This window comes from Pezoporus occidentalis, unplaced genomic scaffold (genome assembly GCF_034315485.1).
Source record: "Pezoporus occidentalis ecotype Australia unplaced genomic scaffold, CSIRO_AGI_Poc_V1 ctg177, whole genome shotgun sequence".
Taxonomy (NCBI): Eukaryota; Metazoa; Chordata; class Aves; order Psittaciformes; family Psittacidae; genus Pezoporus; species Pezoporus occidentalis.
The window spans coordinates 331,182-350,742 of record NW_026913607.1 but is presented as its reverse complement, the minus strand read 5'-3'; the positions used below and the strand labels follow the sequence as shown (position 1 = coordinate 350,742).

The 19,561-nt window shown below is 45.3% G+C and overlaps 1 protein-coding gene and 1 long non-coding RNA gene across 8 annotated transcripts in view; both read right to left on the bottom strand.

Moving 5' to 3' along the window:
- LOC134161619 (uncharacterized) overlaps positions 1-19,561 on the bottom strand; it is a 226,094-nt gene that overhangs the window by 9,432 nt on the left and 197,101 nt on the right. The gene's annotated exons all lie outside the window — the stretch shown is intronic.
- Positions 1-19,561, bottom strand: part of ILDR2 (immunoglobulin like domain containing receptor 2) — a 35,850-nt gene that overhangs the window by 2,702 nt on the left and 13,587 nt on the right. For 3 of the 7 annotated variants that reach the window (XM_062614640.1, XM_062614636.1, XM_062614639.1), the window contains exons 4-8: positions 13,512-13,568; positions 9,064-9,210; positions 8,063-8,239; positions 2,771-2,890; positions 477-687 (exon numbers count right to left, since the gene is read on the bottom strand). In XM_062614640.1, coding sequence (XP_062470624.1) covers positions 477-687; positions 2,771-2,890; positions 8,063-8,239; positions 9,064-9,210; positions 13,512-13,568 — 712 coding nt within the window. The remainder of the gene's footprint in view (positions 1-476; positions 688-2,770; positions 2,891-8,062; positions 8,240-9,063; positions 9,211-13,511; positions 13,569-19,561) is intronic. The other 4 variants (XM_062614633.1, XM_062614638.1, XM_062614635.1 and 1 more) reach the window with 4 other exon arrangements.

Here is a 19,561-nt window from a genome sequence, read left to right as displayed (position 1 = left end):
AGAGACTGGGCTTCTGGTATGTGAGGTAAGGATGCGGTATCTCTGCTAGGCATCAGAGTGCCAGTCTTTCAGGCCTGGCATATAGGTCCTGCTGCACCAAAGCACCAGGGTGTGACTCCCAATCAGCGCATCAGCACTAGGAAGTGCTGGAAGGATCAGGTACAAATCTCAAGAAAGCATTTTTAGGAAGGGTGGTTTGGTTTCCTACTGATCTCACTTTTACGTCCCAATGTAATCATCCCCAATGGGGTTGATACGTAGCTTTGCCCAGCTGGGTAGGCTTCAGCCAGCTTGTGGGAATCAGATTCATTCTGACCTCATCTAGTGACATCTCCAGATTTCATGTTTCTCTCTAACCCTCTGTCCTGCTGAGCAGAACCACAGCAGCAGGAAATTGAGAGGAGCTATCAGTCTATCTGTCCCTTCTCCTTTCTACTTAGCCAGATATAGCTGCTTCCCAACATGGTGCTCCTTACCTGTGCCAGAAAGTGTCCCGCTCATCTCTGTAATCAGAGACAGCCTGTGATCTGGACGTGCTGCCCCCACCCATCACTCCAGCCCAGTATTCAGCATCGCCATCCAGGTCCCCGGCAGGAGGCAGAGGTTTCCTTCGTGACTGACGGTAGGGCTGACGGAAGTTCAGGTCCTCTTCATGCAAAGAGCTGAGTTCAGAGATGGTGTTGTTATCTGTAGGGGATATTACAGAAAAGAGGTAAGATAGGTATTACCTGATAACATGTGCGAGAAGGGAGGGGAGGACAGGACAGGAACGCTGCGGAAAGCCCAGATGCAGCTTTTTCAGAAAGAAGTGAGCTGCCCTCTGTTAGAAAGAAATCAAAATGGAATCCCAGGACCTCCTCCAAACCCTTGACTGTTCCTGCCCAAGATTCCTGTGGCTCAGTTTGGACACAGAGCTGCTGTTAGACCTACAGGTCTTCTAAATTGGTAGCTGGCAGGCAGGTGGGATATTTTAAGATCATCACACATCGCATCAGATGGCTGTGTTCCAGATAACAGTCCAACCTTCATGTAGAAATCCCTCCTTAGCCCTGCTTCACTAATACATGAGAGCTGTGCCGCCTCATGAGGTGGGCACTGAGCTTGGTGGAATATCATCAGTGCAGTTGTGCCACCTCTTCCTATCCTGGTATGAAACAGGCTAGCTCTGGATATGGCCTGACTTGCCCAGCTAAAAGAAAACCAACCCCCTCAAAAAAAGATGAACAAAAAAGTAAGAGACTGTCTGAATCGCTGTCAGTCTGCACCCTGTCAAGCACATTGACATCTGGAGGCCTGACATACCAATCTGGAGAGGTCTTTTTATAGTAGATCTTGTGGGTGGAGAATACAGTGTGTTCAGCAGTGACTGTTTTAGAAGTATATATAATTTGTTAGTTATGCCTAATCTGTACAGAGCTTTGATGTAGTGTCATTCCCTAACACACCTTCATTGATTTGCAGGATCTCACACGTTTTAAATGAGCTGCTACCAGTGCCTAATGTGTGTTAGCTCTGCATGAGTCAGATGCTGCCGGGGGAACTGAGCCCCCAGCCTGTTCCTCCAATGGAACAGCTAGAGGATAACAATCAGCACTGCAAGCCCTCCTCATGCACACACCTTGTCCTACCACTGCACCTCTGCCTCCTAATGTGGAAAGATCCTCACTTGGGTTTGTATTCTGACATCCATTCAGTGCAGCCTCAGCCATTCTTTAGGGAAATAAAGCTTGCAGAAGGCTATCAGAAGACAGTGAGGAGCTCCACACAGAAGTTCTGAGTTTGTATCATGTCCCTGTTCACCACCCTCCTGCCCTTCACCAGCAGCTGTCCGACTGCTAAGCTGTCATACTGATGTGTGTGCCACCTCTGATCTTATGTTGACCAGTGTCACAAAATCTGATAAACCCCTAGTTTCTCGGATCTTTCTTGTAGTGTCTGCTCCTTCTGAAGGGCAACAGCCACTCCAAACTACCTTTCTGCATCCTCCAAACCACACTGGGGTTATTGCAACCCATGAAAAGATGCTTTTAACAAAATCATCTGTCTCTTATTTTGTCATATTAGGAATTTATAGTCACCACACTGTAAGGGATATAGAAATTGTGAAGACAATATCCCAGCTATTATCTATCACACCACAGGATGCAGAAGGCATTGCAGATGTTGATGATCCAAAAGTTTAATTATCCACGTAGACAATTTTTATGAGAATATTGGTATCTCTCACCTTATTTGTTCTGTGGTGATTGGGTAAGCAGCAAATCTTTAAAATCAGAACATAGAACCATAGAATCATAGAATAGTTAGGGTTGGAAAGGACCTTAAGATCATCTAGTTCCAACCCCCCTGCCATGGGCAGGGACACCTCACACTAAACCATGCCACCCAAGGCTCTATCCAACTTGACCTTGAACACCACCAGGGATGGAGCATTCACAACTTCCCTGGGCAACCCATTCCAGTGCCTCACCACCCTAACAGTAAAGAATTTCTTCCTTATATCCAATCTAAACTTCCCCTGTTTGAGTTTGAACCCGTTACCCCTTGTCCTATCACTACAGTCCCTAATGAATAGTCCATCCCCAGCATCCCCCCTTCAGATACTGGACTTGTAGATGCCTGAAATCTATTCAGGCATCTATTCAACTGCCCCAAGTACCATATCCTGGACATCATATCCTGGCAAAGCCAGTGAACTTTTAATTATGAGTATGCAGACTTTTTCAGGTCAGTGAGAAAAACAAATAATCAAACCATGCTTGTTCCTCACATCGTTCTCGCATTGTTCTCCTAGCTGGGTCAAACTGAGCCAGTTCTTTCTCCACATAGTAAAGCACCTTCATGGAGTCCCTTTCCTTGTCAGCCTGGATCCTGTACCCTTTGCACACTGCTAGAGAATAAAGAAAAGCATTAGTGGAAAACACATTTAAGTCCAAGGAGACTTTCTGACAATATTGCTTCTACAGTTGAGCTAATGCCTGCAGGCAGGTAGGCTGCGTCTTCCAAAACAGACTGAGTCAGTCTTTGCTTCAGAAGAAATCTGTCTGTAACGTGGGATGTGTAGCTGTGAGCAGCTGCATCATTTATAAAGTTTGCAGTAACAGCAAAAATGATTTGGAAATGCCCAATCTGTACAACCAAATGCATCAAGTGGTGTCACTGCCACAGCGTGATTCCAGCCCCCACAGAGGATGGCAGAAAGAAAAGCACTCACTTCCCCTTCCTCAGCACTCCAGAAAGGATTCGTCATAGTATGGGAGAAGTAGTCCCAGAAGATGAGGCTTCCTCTATGCAGTAGGGGCTGTAAGCTCTCAGTCTGCTGGGGAAGCAGGTGGCTGAGCATTTGGGAGCTGTCACTAGGCAGACCACTCCTCCCATCCTCATGAATTCTGCTCACGCAGGTTGAAGTGCATGTGGTAGGAGAAGCTCCAGAGAATACAGAAGGAAACACAGGAAGTCCCACAAAGTACATCACAGTGCTTTGAGATGCTTACCAAACCTAATGATGGGGCCAACCAGACCACTGGGTAACTGAAGCTGCCTACTCTGGTGTTCTTTACATGCTTGATTTTATAGAAAAGGTATGTTTTACACATACATTAAGTACTTGACCCCTGATATTACTCCATTTGCAGGGAAGTCTGGGCAGCTCTTTTGGTTTTCCCAGATTCCCGAGTGTAGAAAAGAAGCTCCTACACACCTGGAGCCACAGCAGCTCACTCTTACTCCAGCAGACTGGCTCCATGCACACTTTGCCTACTAATCCTATGAAAAGCCTGACTATCTCAAGGCAGGTCTATAGTCAGCAAGCACAGAACCCCACCTATCAGGATTTTGAAGAAAATAAGGCTTTTATAGCAGATTATTTAAGAAAAATCTCAGCCTGAGGCTATTTCAAGACTGACAGAAACACGGGTCTAAGTACAAACCAGTACTACAAGCCTCAAATTCAGCCTCATTAAAAAACTGAGGACAATCCACTTAGCACTACAAAATGGAGCCCGTCTGCCTTGCATAGGGTTATAATGTTCCCTTGTGTGAATACTGCAGTGTCGTATGAGTCCTTCTCTTGTGCCACGATTTAAATACTTGGATGGTGGTTTTGAATCAACCTGGTTTTTCTGTTTTATCCCACACTCCAATACTTTAAGCTCCTAACATATGGGTTTGATGGTACATTGCATAGTATGCACTGTGTGGGCTGAACAAGGACTTGGCAGAGGTATTTTTAGGCACCTTCTGTACGAAACTGCTGTGCATGTGTCTGTGTGCTATTAAATAACCATGCCCTGCTTCAGAAATGGCTGTGCCATGAAATGGATGGAATGATTCCTGCAATAATCCCACAAATTGCTTCAGAAGGAAATTGCATTACCATGGACTGTGATTGTGCACATGTAAGGTAAGTAACTACATCATGAAATATTACCTTGTCTATGTGTATTTGGGAAAGGTATTAGATGTTAAAACATAATATGGGTCTATTGGGGTCCTGCTTTCAACGTGTCTCAAGGCAGCTTAGCTGACAGCAGTCTGAGTTTTGCTATGTTTTATTATCCCCACAAATGTGTGCACAATTACTGCAAATGCACGCAGTGATTTACAGAACACGAGGAACCGTGCCTCTGCCTTCCAAAGTGGAAGACCATCATGTCTCTTGGGAGTGAGGTTGCTGCTATGAAGAGGGGCTGGGCTGACTAGCCTCAGAAGTGATGACTCCGGCTGCACTGTGCAAGCAATTGCACATCACCGTCACTGCTGACCTGTCTGGTACCTTGCTAGGAAGGGAATCTCCCAATATCCTTTCTTCTAATGTGTCTACTAGGAGCTCACCTAGTTTATACCCAGGAATCTCCCAATATCCTTTCTTCTAATGTGTCTACTAGGAGCTCACCTAGTTTATACCCACTAGGAGCTCACCTCATTTATACCCACGGGTACAAACAAGCATCAGCTGGAAATTACTCTGACCTACTAACAACCTTTTGGGAACTTGAACAGGCAACTTCCAAACTCTGTCTCCCCAGAGACACTACTCATGCTGAGGCTGTGCCAGGTATCTACTGGGGCAGCATCTATAGCTCCTGGAACTGATAGAGACTTCTCTGATTAGCTAGGTTTCATGCTGGCTTCATGCTTGACTTGCTATTGCAGCTGTGTATCAAGGGCAAGTAAATTTATTGGTTAATTCTTTAAGTATCTAGTAATTAACTGAATTTAAATCTGCAAAGATGACCATGAACAGCTCATAAAAAGTATTTCCATGACAGATGAAGGATATTTTGTGTCCACGTTTATTTATTACTTTTCACAACTGAATGTTCAACTTCCCAAATCTCTTTACTACTCCTTTATGTGAGAACCAAAGATATTATTGCTTCCTCCTAACCTCTTTCTTCACCTGTAAATTGTCAGAACCCTTTAATAAGGTCTGAATATTTTTAGGCCCATCTTAATTATAAGGGAATAAAGATGCAGAGATATTAACCACTTGTCCAGAACTATTCACTGAATTCAAAGGGAATGGAACATTTTTCCCTGTTAGACCATATTTTCTTCTCTTGAACACTTCACAAATTTCTAATGTTTAATTTGTGTTTAACTAGACACTTTCTTTATTCTTCTGTCGGTGGAACCAAGTCAGCCAAAATTGTGAGCTGCTTCCCTCCCCAGAAAGGACATCATTGCTATTTTTTTCAGACAAGTGTGATTAGGAAATAAATGATGTCTCATCCTTATACACTTTCCATATGAAAGGTCTGGAGGCCACCTCTTGGATCAAAAGCTTCCCTGTGTGCATGTTTTAAGGAATCTACACAAGAGTCTTCAGGTAACTACTGCATTTAAAATAGACAGAGCATACATCCTAGCATATGTGTTTCCAACACTCTTCTAAAGAAATGTGAAAGTTTTTGGTTCTTTTTATCCTGTTCAGCCCTAAATTTAGGATGGAGTTCCTAGGCTTCACTGTAGCTTTGTCACATGGGTTTTATGTAACCCTAGACAAATCTTCTAAATATCCTCATGCCTATGTTTGCTCACTATATCACCTCAAAGGGGTCATTTGTAAGCACAGAAACTATCTAGGGCAAAAGGCTGTCCTTTGTAGCCTGGCAGCCAGCATTGGAGAATCATCCAGTCTCTGTCCTCCAGCACTTCTGACCCCCTTTTTTTAAATAAACTTGACAGAAAGGTTGAAGTGTCAAAGATGCCAGATTTCAGATCAAACCTACACTGGCTGTGTGGGGGACACAGAAACCATAATCTCTTCCTGAGAAAAGGCCTTTATTATAAACCCAATCATTACCTGTTTTGTTTAGCTTCCTGTCTGGCCAACTAGCAAATAAATAGCTTGGAAAAGCCACATAAAGCTTTCTCTCCTACAGCCTGTAATTAGGGGATATTCTGGCATTGTAAACGACTTTAAGAAGCGTATCACCCTTCCTTAGCTCCACAGCTCAAGGAACACCTTAAAACAATAGGTGCATGATCCAGAAGGGCTTGTTCATAATATTGCAAAAAATATTAATTAAAAATAAAAAGCTGAAGAATATCTGATGTCTTGCTTTATATAGATAAAGCTTTATAATACTGGTTTTCTTTGCAATACATAGTATTTCCTGTCAGGTCCTGAGCTGAGTGATAAAGCCCAGCCAGCTGATGTGGACTATATAATAAATGCATCTGTCTGCTTAATGGGAACGGGATGCGGAAAGCCATTCCATTTGGTTACCAAACACATCCAGTTTCTTATTCTGCATTTGTGCTCTGCTAGTAATGTACAGCACACACAAGACTGGGGCTGTGATCCGACTTAAAAAATCCCTGGAGTTCCATGGCCAACCCCACACTCTACATGCAGTGACATTTTTCACAGGCAAAAAAAAAAAAAAAAAAAAGCACCGGGCTGTCATTTACCATCTTCTGACAAAGGTTTCTGAGTTAGATATGCTGTGCTTTGTATCAGTGATTGACTTATTTCCTATTTCAAAATGCTCCATTCCACAGCTCTGTTTTGATTTCGGGGGGGGGGGGGGAAGTATGACTGTTAAAGGAAAATACTATTTGCAATTCCAGGAGGTTCATATACTGTATATATAATACATAGGGTTGTTCCAAAAGCTTAATTATTTGATTATGCTACTTGATTTTGTCTTTTCAGAAGTGTCTTATCACACTGTCATGAGAAAATTTAACAAACTACAATTACTGGAGTGCTTTGAAACCAAGCATGTGGCTGGATGAATGGCAAACATACTGTGTCAGTATGGTGACTGCATTGGTGAGAGTCACTTTCTGCTGCAGCAAGTTTGAATTTAGACAGCCACTCTGATCCTGAAATGCTAGCGTTAAGGAACTAGCATGTGGCTAAACAGCTACCCTCGTTTTCCTTGATGAGAAGTGACCCTCACCGAGAGAGTCATCATACTTACACTCTATGTCTGACATTGATCCACAACTCCTTTCTAGTGAGAAGCCTTTTATCACTCATATTTTCTAAATACAAAGGCTGAACAAAAAGTGACCTACTGACTTCTGTAAAACAGGGGAGGGGATCCAGTGCAAATATTCTTAGGCAGAAACACTGAGGGAGCACATCCCTGTGCCCAAAATGCCATGGGGACAGTAAAACACACTGCAGCAAGATCTGCTGCCAGAGGGTAAGCAGAGTAGGAAGAACAGCATACCAAAAGAAAGCAGCCTGCAAAGCATCATCTCTAAGGAAAAAACAGCCACTGCCTCTGCTCCCCTGAAACTGTTTCTGTCCTCCACAAGTAAAGGTTTGCAGTAGTAATGAGAGGGGTTCCAGTCACGAACTTGAGCCTCCCATTCCCTGCTCAGCTAATTAGGCACCCACAAACTGACACTGTGCTGATGGCACTAGAAAAGTTGGACCATGTGGCCCTAAGAGATGCTGATGTCATTATGACAGCCAGGATTAAAATGCAGTTTCTCCGTGTTTCTCCTGTTTGCACTGCTCTATCAATGACAATCATTCCTCCTTTTCCCAGCCCCACTCCCAGTAAGAAGACTGAATGTTGTGCCTTGTACTGCAAATTACCATTTTGGCTTCCTCCACTGGCGTCACCTGGGGCTAAGGGAGGAGGGTGTGACTTATCCATCAGCACAGCAGGAGACGGGACACCAGTCACAGGAACACTGGGGATGTAGTATGCACCTGGCATGGAAGAGACTGGAGGAGGGTACCCAGCTTTTGCTGCTTTGCCTGCTACATACACTGAAAAAGAAAAAGAAGAGTAGTCAGCACCACACTGGCCTACCACAGACCCACCCAGCATATGGCTGAAACCTGCACATCACCAACACTGGTGACAGCCCAGCAGGAGACAACTGGACTACCACAGACCCACACAGCATATGGCTGAAACCTGCACATCACCAACACTGGTGACAGCCCAGCAGGAGACAACTGGACACATGAAACAACAAGGACCAATCTGAACCTCTCTAAGCCTCAAAAGGCACTGAGGGAAGTTTAGAAAATGCACACAGCAGGTCAGATGAGCCCTGCAAGATGCCCAGCAATTGAAAAAAGTTCAGGGTGTTAGAGCTGGCATGACCACTGCCATGATTTAGTGGCAGTTCAGCTTTAAAAACAACTGATGACTCAAACAACAGGGATGAGGCTCATGAAACTTGACAGATCTGCCTGAGCCTGACCAGAAACCTTGCTGGGTCATTTGGATTTTGCACTCTTGTAGAGGGCAGCTGCTTTGCATTGCTGTGAAGAAACCTCCCAGGATACTTTTAGTTCTGACCTGCAACATTCACTGACATGACAACAACTCTGGAAGGGGAGCATGACACTTTGGAGAAACAGGCACAGCTGGCAAGGCTTGGGGAATTACACTCATAATTAACTTTGAGCGCTTAACAATTAAGCAATAGGTCAGATGCTTCTCTCCCTAAGAACTAGTTCTTTAGTCAAGCAAAGTGCTCAGGGCAAAGGAAGTAATATTAAGCAGATTCTCCTCCTGTTCTGCCAGGAAGCAGAAGTAGCACAGGAGAAGTTTTGCACTAGGCTTGGACAGGGTCACTCACAGGCCCGGGGACAGCAGCAGGACTCGGGACAGCAGGGGCAGCGGACATAACAGCAGCAGCTGTGTGGGCAGCACTGGCACCAGCAGATTCCCACCAGGAGGAAGAACAGGAATGCCCCCAGGATCACCAGGCCCACAAAGACCCACTCTGGAAAATAAGGGGAGAAACAGAGATACTTACAGAGTTGCACATTGCTGTGAGAGGGAACGTCAGCAACATCCTGGCAGGGAAGAGCATAGGTGCAAAACAGATAGGTGAATAACAGAAGCTGACTCCCTGTGGGTCTAGGACTACATCCTCCTCTGTGTCAAAGCAGAAATGGCACACTATAGTGAGAAATGGAGCTACAGAATGGTCCCTTGCAAGGTCTCTGGCTGGCTGGGAGGTAGGAGCTCTGCTCTTCCGCAGCAGAGAAACCCTTCACCCCACAGCAGACCTGTACAAATGCTGCAGGATTATGCTCCATTACTAAAACACTACAAACACTAATGAACAAGATCCATTAGTGTTGGGATCTCGTCAAAGCCTCATTCTTTCTTGCCATGTTCATGCCCTGCTTGTGTGTTTGTTCCTTACCCACATCCTAGTTTTAGGGACAAACGCTGGTGCAAAGCATGCTATAAATAGGCCAGTAAATGAGCCACGCCTGCCCCTTCCCAACTGGGCTCACGCAGGCAATTATTCTTTTCAATGTGCCAAACGAACATCCTATTCAGGTGCTGCAGCCAGCCAGCAAACCTAACAACCATGCTGAAGCCTCAGATGTTATCTGCCAGGCCCCGAAAGGGAGCAGCTGAAAAACATTCAACGAGTGAAACTACAGAAGAGCCGGTCCACAAAAAACAGGATGGGGTTGAATAGGAAGGGGCAGCAGCTGTAGTGGGAGCAGATGAGGCTGCTGGGGCAGCTCCCAGGCCTGCACATGGCTGTCCGCCACACTTGGCAGGAGATGGCATGCACAGAGCTGTGCCTACTGCCATGTGGGAACTCTGTGGATTAGGAAAGTGGTTGGTGAACACATCCTAGCAAAGGAACTTCAAGACTTGGAACATACAGGAGGCCTGGAGTTGGTTTAAGCTCACTAGAGAGATGCACAAACCTATCTAGAAGTCAGAGGGCTGGTAGTGAAAACTCCAGGTGTACCTAGGGTAGAAACCAACCATGGAAAGATGGTGAGAAAACAAAGAAAGAAGTAGTGGGGCTGCCTTGAACTGGGTTAGGGCTTATCCCCATACCCACCCCAGTGGGAAGAAAGCAGCACACCACTGATACCAAACAGACGTCTAGCATTCCCGAAGGGGTCTCCTGGTACATTATCGTTAGCTGAAGAGGTATTGATACAAGGATTACAATGTGAGTACAGAATCACGCTGGAAGAACAGTGCACCTCTCACCTGCGTCGCTAAGCTGAAAAGCCAAGCAAAAATGTTTCACTTGGAACAATCAAACCAGATTCCTTTTCTAGGTCTTAGTAAAATGCAAAAATAAGAACGTGTCACTTTTGATTAATCCACAGCATTCTGTTTGAATGAAAGTAAAATTCTTTGCTTTGTTGGAGTTTTCCTTAACTCTTTTACAAACAACTCCCCTTTTTAAATGTCACTTTAAATCTAGAACTTAAAATTCCCTTTAAAAAATGACAGTGAGAGATCTGGCATTCACAAATCGAAATACTTCAGAAATGTCAAGTGAAATGTTTTATATTTTTTGAATATTTTATTTCTTTTTTGGCTGAAACAGATGAATTTCGTTTAAACTTACAGATAATTTTGGACCTTGTGGAGTAACTTTTTGGGGTGAAATTACTAAATAGTGAGAAAAGTTCAGCTAATGAATAAGGAAATAGCTGGAAGGAAGCATTCATGAATGGAAAAGTAAAAGCTGAGAGGAGATTACTTATACAGTTCCTCCAGTGATGGTTCTAGGTACTATCTTAATATCTTCATGAATGACTTTGACACAGAAAATAAGAATGTATCAATGTATCTTGAGGGTAAGTGGTAGCGAAGCATTGTCATTAGAGATGAAGATTGGGATATGTTAGAGAGATAGCTGTCCTTAGGCCTACAATAAGAAACATGAAATGCAACAATATATTGAATCTGAAGTTATACAGCAATACTTTCAAGGTCACACGTTCAAAGATTAAGAACAATTTGTGTTCCAAACAGGGGTTTGTTAGTTGGAAACAATAAAAACCAAGAGAAATTACCCAATGTCTGTCATAGAACAGTTGTAACCACTTAGGCAATACAGCCACAGAAACAGCAAATGTACTCCTACACCCAACAGAAGAGGATTTCCAGGAGCATTAAGGAAATACTAATGCCTTCATACAAGGCCTCCGTGTAACTTCATCTGAAGTTACTGATGTTATTATACAGCTCTTTGGACAAGAAAAGATGAATTCAGGCTGGAGCTGATGCAAAGCAGGGATTTGAGAGGATGAAGTGACTTGATAGCCTGCCTTGCAGCAGGAGAGCTGAAGCTTGCTGTGTTAGTCTGTTAAAAAGAGGGCTGAGAGCAGATGTAGCTGATGCCTGTTAATATGCTAGGAGGATGAACACCAGGAAGAAAACCAGGTATTAAAGGTCTTACATAAATGGGCATAAACAGGCTACAAGTAACGCAGGTGGAAGCTACAAGAAGCACATCAAAACAAGTGATCCAATGCCAAATCCAAAGTACCCTTAAAGTTGCTAAGCTTATGGAAAGGATAAATTTAATGACACTCAGGATAGTAATCAAGATAGCGAGCCATATTATTCTGTACTGCACTTCCTAATATATACCAATCTGAGCAGGGCAACAGTACAGTGGCTTTTTCTTTTGTCATGTTCTCATCTTGTTCTCTACAACCATCACTGATACAAGGAAGGTGGTGAAATAGTATCACATGACAGAAGTGGCCAGCCGCAGCTATGCAATGAAGCTCAGACATCAGATCTCCAGAACTGTTAGTGAACAGTTCACAACCACTCCATAAAGGATGAAAGCCTGGCAAAGGAAAAAACACAAACAGCAAGTCCATTGTAAGTGTAACTGTGATCTCCCTGAAAACAGTCTAGGAGTACAAAAGGTCAGGATAGTACGTACACTGTGCATTGCAAGATGCTTGCTCAGCACTGCAGTGGATGTTTGAAATCAAGTGTCCCACTCATAAGGACCTATGAATCAGGAAGGATTTCGCTTCACAGGAAATTAGATCATTGGCTTCTCTGGTGAAGTTAAGAAAACAGCAAAAGAGCCTGCTGGCTCCTTCTTCATGCACAAAACCGAGATCCGACCAGCCCCAGAAACAACTGTGTAACCTTGAGATTCAGATGATGATCAAGCTGAAATGCTAAGTGTCCTTGCTGTTTTGCTGCTGCCTTTTCCACTTTCTTGTTGTCTACACCCATGCAGTGAGAGTACCAGAAAGCTACCTGGCCAATAGCATGAATTTCATACCCATTCAATAAAATTGTAAGTAGTGGAGGAAAAAAAAAAGTATTAGGCAACAGATAATCACCTTCTGCCTATGCTGGAAATACCAATCCCTCTCCTGCCATGCTGAAATTCCAGGGAGCTTTGGGTTATACTGGAGGTGGGTGAGCATCTGCTTTCTCTCCATTTGCATCTAGGGGCAGACTTCAAAATAGCTTCACACATTTATATGGAGTTGCATTTTTACACAAACCTGTGAAAGCAGCACTCTCTGGGCACTGTCAGGGGATGATCTGATGACTCAAGGGCTAAACGTTCTCACAGCTTTTCCCCTTCAAGGAGATTATTTCCCTTTTAAGCAAAATCACCGTTTCCTCTGCAAAAAGTACCAGAACTGGTGGCCCTCATTAGTTTGGCTAGCAAGGGATTTATCATGACCACAGAGCTTTCATGGCTGGTCCAACCACTTAGTATTACCTAGATGATGCTCTGGCCATGCAGCACAAGAGGGGCTATGCCACTGATGGGTTGCTCTATTTCTACACCTCCTGTGCCACCATCTGTGGTGATGGCTGTAACAGTGCCTGTAGGATAGGGTCTGGGGAGCAGAAGGTACCACTGCACAGGAGCAGCTCACGTACAAAACCATACAGGCACACAAGGCTGCCAAGACCTTGCAGACTGGTGCAGCATTACCCTTGTGCTAGCAGGGGAGAGCAGAGAGCTTGATATAAAACCTCTCCTCAACTGTCCTGGCATTTCTGCTCTCACAGATCCTGGCATGCCACCAGCCATCTCTGTATGTTGGATCCCAGCATGGGCATTCCTCCCCCAAGTGCCAGCATCAGCTCCCTCAGATCTAAACCCAACACATTTTCCCAGTAAGCGATAAGTTTTTATCTTTTTCTCCCCAGATAAAACACAAATAAGAGTGAAATGTACACCACATAAAGATGCTGCAGAGGGATAAACAGACAAGATGACAGAGGACTGGGTGACTGAAGGGTGAAATGATTGAATACCTGGCATAATCTCCACAGCAAAACTGGGCAAGAGATCAGCAAGCAGCCCTGTCCTGCCTAGAAAAGACAGAAGGAGGAGAACAAGGAGATAGGTTACTGCAAGAAATACACTCCCCAGTCCCTGTCTTAGCCTCCAGTTCCCTTCCTCATCAGCCCACTTGCACTTTGTTAAGTGTGCATCCTATCAATCACAGATGTCATCCTGCTTGATGCCTGGTTTCTGCCATTTCTGTGTCCTTGCATTTTATCTTTATCAGCAGAGCTGGGGGAAAAGAATCTTAAACAGAGCTTCTCCGATGTAGGCACAAAATGACAAGAAGAGGTCGGTCTCCTTAGCCCGACTGCATGGTAACATCTTTCTGGAGTTACGTTCTACACATGCAAAAAGCTCCTGGAAATGCACAACAGCCCTCAAACCAAAGGCTGTAGTTTACATTTAAAATGAACTGATGCAGTTTGGGTGGGTGTGAAACATCTTTAACCCAAGGCTCTTGACAACTCAGCCACATGCATACAACACCTGTGGGTGGTGCTCTCCATGTAGGGCTCTGCAACTGCAGAAACACCTCCAGGAAAGGGGTCTTGAAGCACGAATGTGAGTATGTGCTACTGATTTCAAGATGCACAAGCAACCTAGTGAGATTGTGTGATATAAGGTTAACTCTCAAGCTGTCCTGGGTTCAGCAGTTATTTTTCCCCTTCCTAGTAGCTGGTGCCATGCTGTGTTTAGGCTTTACTGCTGCATGGTGCCGAGTTACTGGCTTGGCTTAAACCACGCCACAAGCGAAGCAAACCAACTAGGGAAGGATCCATGTAGAAATTTGTGGAATTGCTTTGCAAAATGAGAAAAAAAAATTAATTTATAACTGAATACAAACAAAATGCAAGCACAAAGGCAGCTTGGTGCCTGTTTCTTTTGGCACTGTATGTCTGGGATATTTCTAACATACAGCAAATGTCCTGCACAGTGTTCAGGTGTGTATCAGCAGAACAACCCTATGTGCATATATAGCACATATAGCATCAGGATCATGCTAAGTTTTTATAAAGCTATGCAAAAGGTAGGAGAACTGCACTCTTAAGGGAGACATACATTGTGGATATAACAGAAGCAGCTAAGGGTAAGCCAGTGCGAAAGTGGTCAAGTGCTACCTTCCTCCAGGTCCTGCACTAAGCAGCACTCAGACACAATGATGAACTGGATCCCAAGCTCCTTGGCATATAGTCTGTCCTTGAAGCACACTATAATCAAATTCCTGCTGTCCTTTTTTAACTCAGTGCTTCAGCAGAGCTTCTGTAGAGATCAAAAATCCACAAGGATGTCCACTGGAACCATAATAAACATGCTCTGAATGCAGGGAGTGCTCTGCAACTGCTTGCAACTCATCGAATCTGTCCAGTTCTCACAGTAACACCATCATGATAAGGTGTTCCCGAAGCCTTACCAAAAGATACAGTGGTGATCCTTGAGATAATTGTTCCTCATTTACTACTTTGAAGGAGGACTCTTGCCATCAGTCTACTACAACATTTTTATCTACATATATGAAGAGTTTCATGACATTCTTTGCAGTCCATTTTCTGGAAACATCAAGTGTCCAAACTGCTCACAACCAGCTTGGGAAAATGCTTACATATGCTTCCTGCCCTCGAGATACAGGCATGTACACACGTGGCTTAAGTCTCAGGTGCCACAAGCGGGCTCCAAACACATGCACCAAATGTATGCCTTGCGTCACAAAATCCTAGATTTAAATTATATTACATGCATACATTAAATATATTCCTTACTTTCCAAGCATGCACAAACATGCAATTCTTCATAGGCCTCCGTGTACATGTAAACAGTGTACACACGAACCACACTCATGCAGACACAAAGCACATAGCTTGACTCCGATCTGTTATTATCTCCACACAAACTCACATGCAGCTCTCTCCTGAAGGCAGATGCCAGTGGATAAATAGCTAGAGCTACATCGCTAATTTGGGGCTGGGATTTGTGGTACGGAAGGTAAGGGAGTGACACCTATAAAGAGCAGAAGCCCGAGCTCATGAGTCCAATTAAGTGCCTGCTTTATTTTGAACTTACCCGAAAAGCTTTAATCCTTGCTAGTGCTGGATCTTAGGAACCCCATGTTCAAGGGTGAAGAAGCGTCCCTCAAAAATAACAGTGCTTGAGAACTTGGTAACTCATTACAAAGACATCCAAAGTAGCTCCTCTGTGGTACCCTAGAGCAGCCAAGTATTTCCCAGCTTGTGCAGCCTCACTCAGCTCTGCTGTGCATCTGCTTGGGGAATTTGCTCCCCCTGCCCCATCAGAGGTGGTCACACAACACTGGGGGGCCCAGATCCACTTGCAGGGGATGCACAAAGCCCAGGAGGGCCTTTGGCAAGAATAAACCCCACCATGGCTCAGCCTGTACTCTGACACCTTGACTAGCCCAGCCAACAGCCAGCAAGCACAAAGCCTGCCCCTGCACTGGCAAGCCCCCAGCAGCTTTCAACACACCCCAGCTCTCCCCCTCCCCATCCTGGCCCCAATTAATTCACTAACCTTCCCCACACCCTTAGCGGGTAAAGCCAAGACAGGCTGCACACGCTCTGCCATGGCTACCCTGTGGTTGTCACAGCAACATAAGGCTTCCCAACAGTGACACTCATTGAAAGCGCCTTCCCTGCCGCTGCTGCTGCTAGCAACAAGTGGAGCAAAAGCACCCAGTCCGCCCACAGCAGGGGCAGGGCAGCTCTGGGGGAGATAAGAGTTGCTCCTGCCCTGTGCAAGCCCGTCCTGGGCATGGCACACCCCAAAGCCAGGCAGCAGCCAGTGGAGTGGAGCAGAGCATGGCACCATGGTGGGTCACACAGTGCCTGAAGCTGTGGCAGAGGGCAGGGTTTCAGTGAGCAAGGCCACCTCTTGGAGCCATGGCTGAAATGCCAGCAAGTGCCCACAGCCAGCGTCCTACCAGTGGCTCTCCATACTCAGGCTGCTCTCTGCATGGGCATTAAGCTCACCAGACTTTTCTTTTGGTTGTTTTATTTTCTCTTAAGGAAACTCTAAGGTGAAGGGCTGAGGCTAGACAGCATTTGGTGGGAGAAAACAAGTTAGGAAAATGTCATGCCAAGAGACCACCTCACCACACTACCTCAGCACAGCAGCCCTGCCCACCTGAGAAAGACGACTGCAGGCACCCCAAGACATGGCTGGGCATAGGCTGCAGCTCTGTGCTCCCACCTGCAAGGGCTACATTTCCTCTGTGAGAGCTGTCACACCCCCCAGGAGAAAGACAGAATAAACAATGGCTCCATTTACCAGAGCTGTCCTGGGCAGCTCTGTTAGCACTACAGGCTTTTCCTCATTCCATTATGGATCTGGGACATGTTCCCATTTCTATTCCTACCATTCCGCTCTGGGGCTTTACCCATTCACAGTGGCCTCTCACTGGGCACCCAAAGCACACCCCAGGCCCTGGCCAGCCTTGAAGTTCAAGGGAGACTGCAAGCCCTCAGTCTGCCCTGGCAGAGAGCAGCAGCAGAGGGCTGGAGGAGGAATGGGAAAGGAAAAGCTATGGGGGTGCAGAGCACCGTCAGGTGGTGCAGGGATACAGAACAGGCAGCTGAGGACAGGAATTAATACACAGGAGGTGGGCGGGCGAGAGAGTGAGAAGCAAATAGCAGCAGATGAAGGGAGGACCTGGAGTCAAGCAGAAATTAGCAAAAAGTCTGCAAAGAAGAGACAGAAAAATAATCAGGGTAAGTAAGTGGTGCAGCTGAAAAAAAAACAATGGCATGAATAAAGGTGGCACAGGTGCAGTCAGGAACACAGCAACTGGGCAAATACAGGAACATGGTGAACACTGGCAATTGCATAAATGGGATAAATACTGGGTTGATATGGGAGTAACTGCTGAATTGGGTTCTCTACCCAGGGCTGCCTCCACAGCTCCTACCAGCAGCACTGGGACCTCAGGAGGCAGCAGCTATAAAGGGAACTATTTCTTCCTCAGTGGTGGAAAAGCCAGCTGTGCCACAGCAAGAGGCCCCAGCACAGGACACTGCCCTGAGGGGAGGCTGGAAAGCACAGCAGAGGAAGCGCGGCCCTTGTAACTCAGATACTTTTTCACAGAAGCTGCTGTGAGATTTACTGGGAGAGCACGGCTCTGCAATGAGTTCCTCTGTGCTCCCTCTGCTTGGAGTAAACTTTATCCTTTCTTCCCATCCTTCTCTTCAATTGGAGGGAGAAACAGCAGCAGCCCATCGTGGAGATCAAAGTTTTAGCAGGCAACAAAGACCTCCGAGGAGGCTGTTGCCATGGCTACCTTGGTAATGGAGGTCTTTTAAATCATGCCAGCCTCCTTTGTGAGCAGCCGGCAAGTAAGGAGGAAAAGAGGGGTAAAAAACCTTGGCAACAAGTAGCACTCCTAAATGGTGTGAAATAAATAACTAGGAATAGGCTGGGCCAGGACAAGGGGGATTGGGCCTGGATTACAAAACCAGCAGCACAGTGGCCCTGAGCAGGCCAGCGGTGCCCAGTGAGGACAGGATTTCAGTTTGGGGCTGGGAGGACACAAAAGCCTTTCCTGGATTTTTAAATGGAGGGCTCTCATGCCACTTCCATCACTTGCTGGCACTACCTGCCCTTGGTGACAAAGGCACAGCCCAAGGTTGGAGAGACCTCAGTGTGAAGTTGCTTACAGACACCTAGCTGGCCCAGATCTGTTCCTCTCATCCCCAACACATGGCCAACAGGACTGACATCCCTGCCAACTGCTGTGACCAGGTACTGGCTGAGATGCTACTGGCAGCTTTTCAGTAAAACAGAGCAAAATCCTAAAACCAACCTCTTGTAAGGGAAAATTCTGCCAAGGACTTCTCTGTCTCCAAAACTTTTATATTACAGACTCTCCGGGCACACAAGAGACTCCAAATCTGGCTATTTTTATGCCAGCTATTGAGTCACTTTGCTGAGTAAGAACTGCCTTATTAGCACTGCACACCATACACACACATCCCAATAGAGATGTATCCTCTCTGAAAGTCAACACACGTCTCTATTAGTACATTAATTACTATGCAATATGCTGTGTATATATCTACATTCTTTCTTACCTATGGGTGTTAGACTTAATAGATTTTGGGTTTAGCCTTCATGGATATTGGCTGGTAATACAAACTACCAAAGATGTGAGTTTACCAAGGCTAAGTGCTAGCTGACTTCAGAAATTAACAAAAGCCTCAAGTGCTAACTGCTGTTATTTAAAGCCTAACAAAGGCAGAAGCTGAAGCTTCTAAAAGATTAATTATCAAATAATATTTCACTAATATATAATTTATGTAGTATTAGCTGCCAAATTGGATGGAAAACACAAGCAGGCAATAGACATCTAGCAAAGCAAGTGGATCCCTAACCAAAGTATCAAACTGACAACTGGGATTAGCAGATCAGTTTCCTGCCTCTTCCAGGAATTCGACATATCCTTGGGAATGAAGCCTGTTCCATGATGCATGCCTAAGCTGTGTAAAATCTCATAATGCCAACCCTGCACGGACCTATGCATTTCAGGATAGTCAGCTGCGCCTACCTATCCCTAACAGCCACTGCCATGTAGCTGTACCAGCTTGTGAAGGAGCAGTATAGCTCCTTTCACAGGACCCTCACCCGATTAGTACATTCTGACCCTCAGGAAGGCTTACTGGGTTATATACAATCCCATGCAAGTAAGATAGTCTGCTTCCTGATGTGAGCTGGGTCACATGAAGCTAGGACGGGGTATCCACTGACCTGTACTTCTGATTCTGAGGTTACTCCAGGCACACAGCATCCACTGCACTGGTACCCTTGCAGTTCCCTTCAACAAAAGCTGCAATGAACAATTTTACTGAAGCTCACTGACATTCTCAGATAAAAAGCAGTAACACAGGGGCTGTGAAAACAACTTGATTAATAGCACTGTGCTTCAAGAAGCAGGACACACAGCTGCTAGCTACTAAGGTGGAAATGCAGACTTCCTTCAAAATAAGATTTGGCCTTTTTGATTCAATTGAGCATC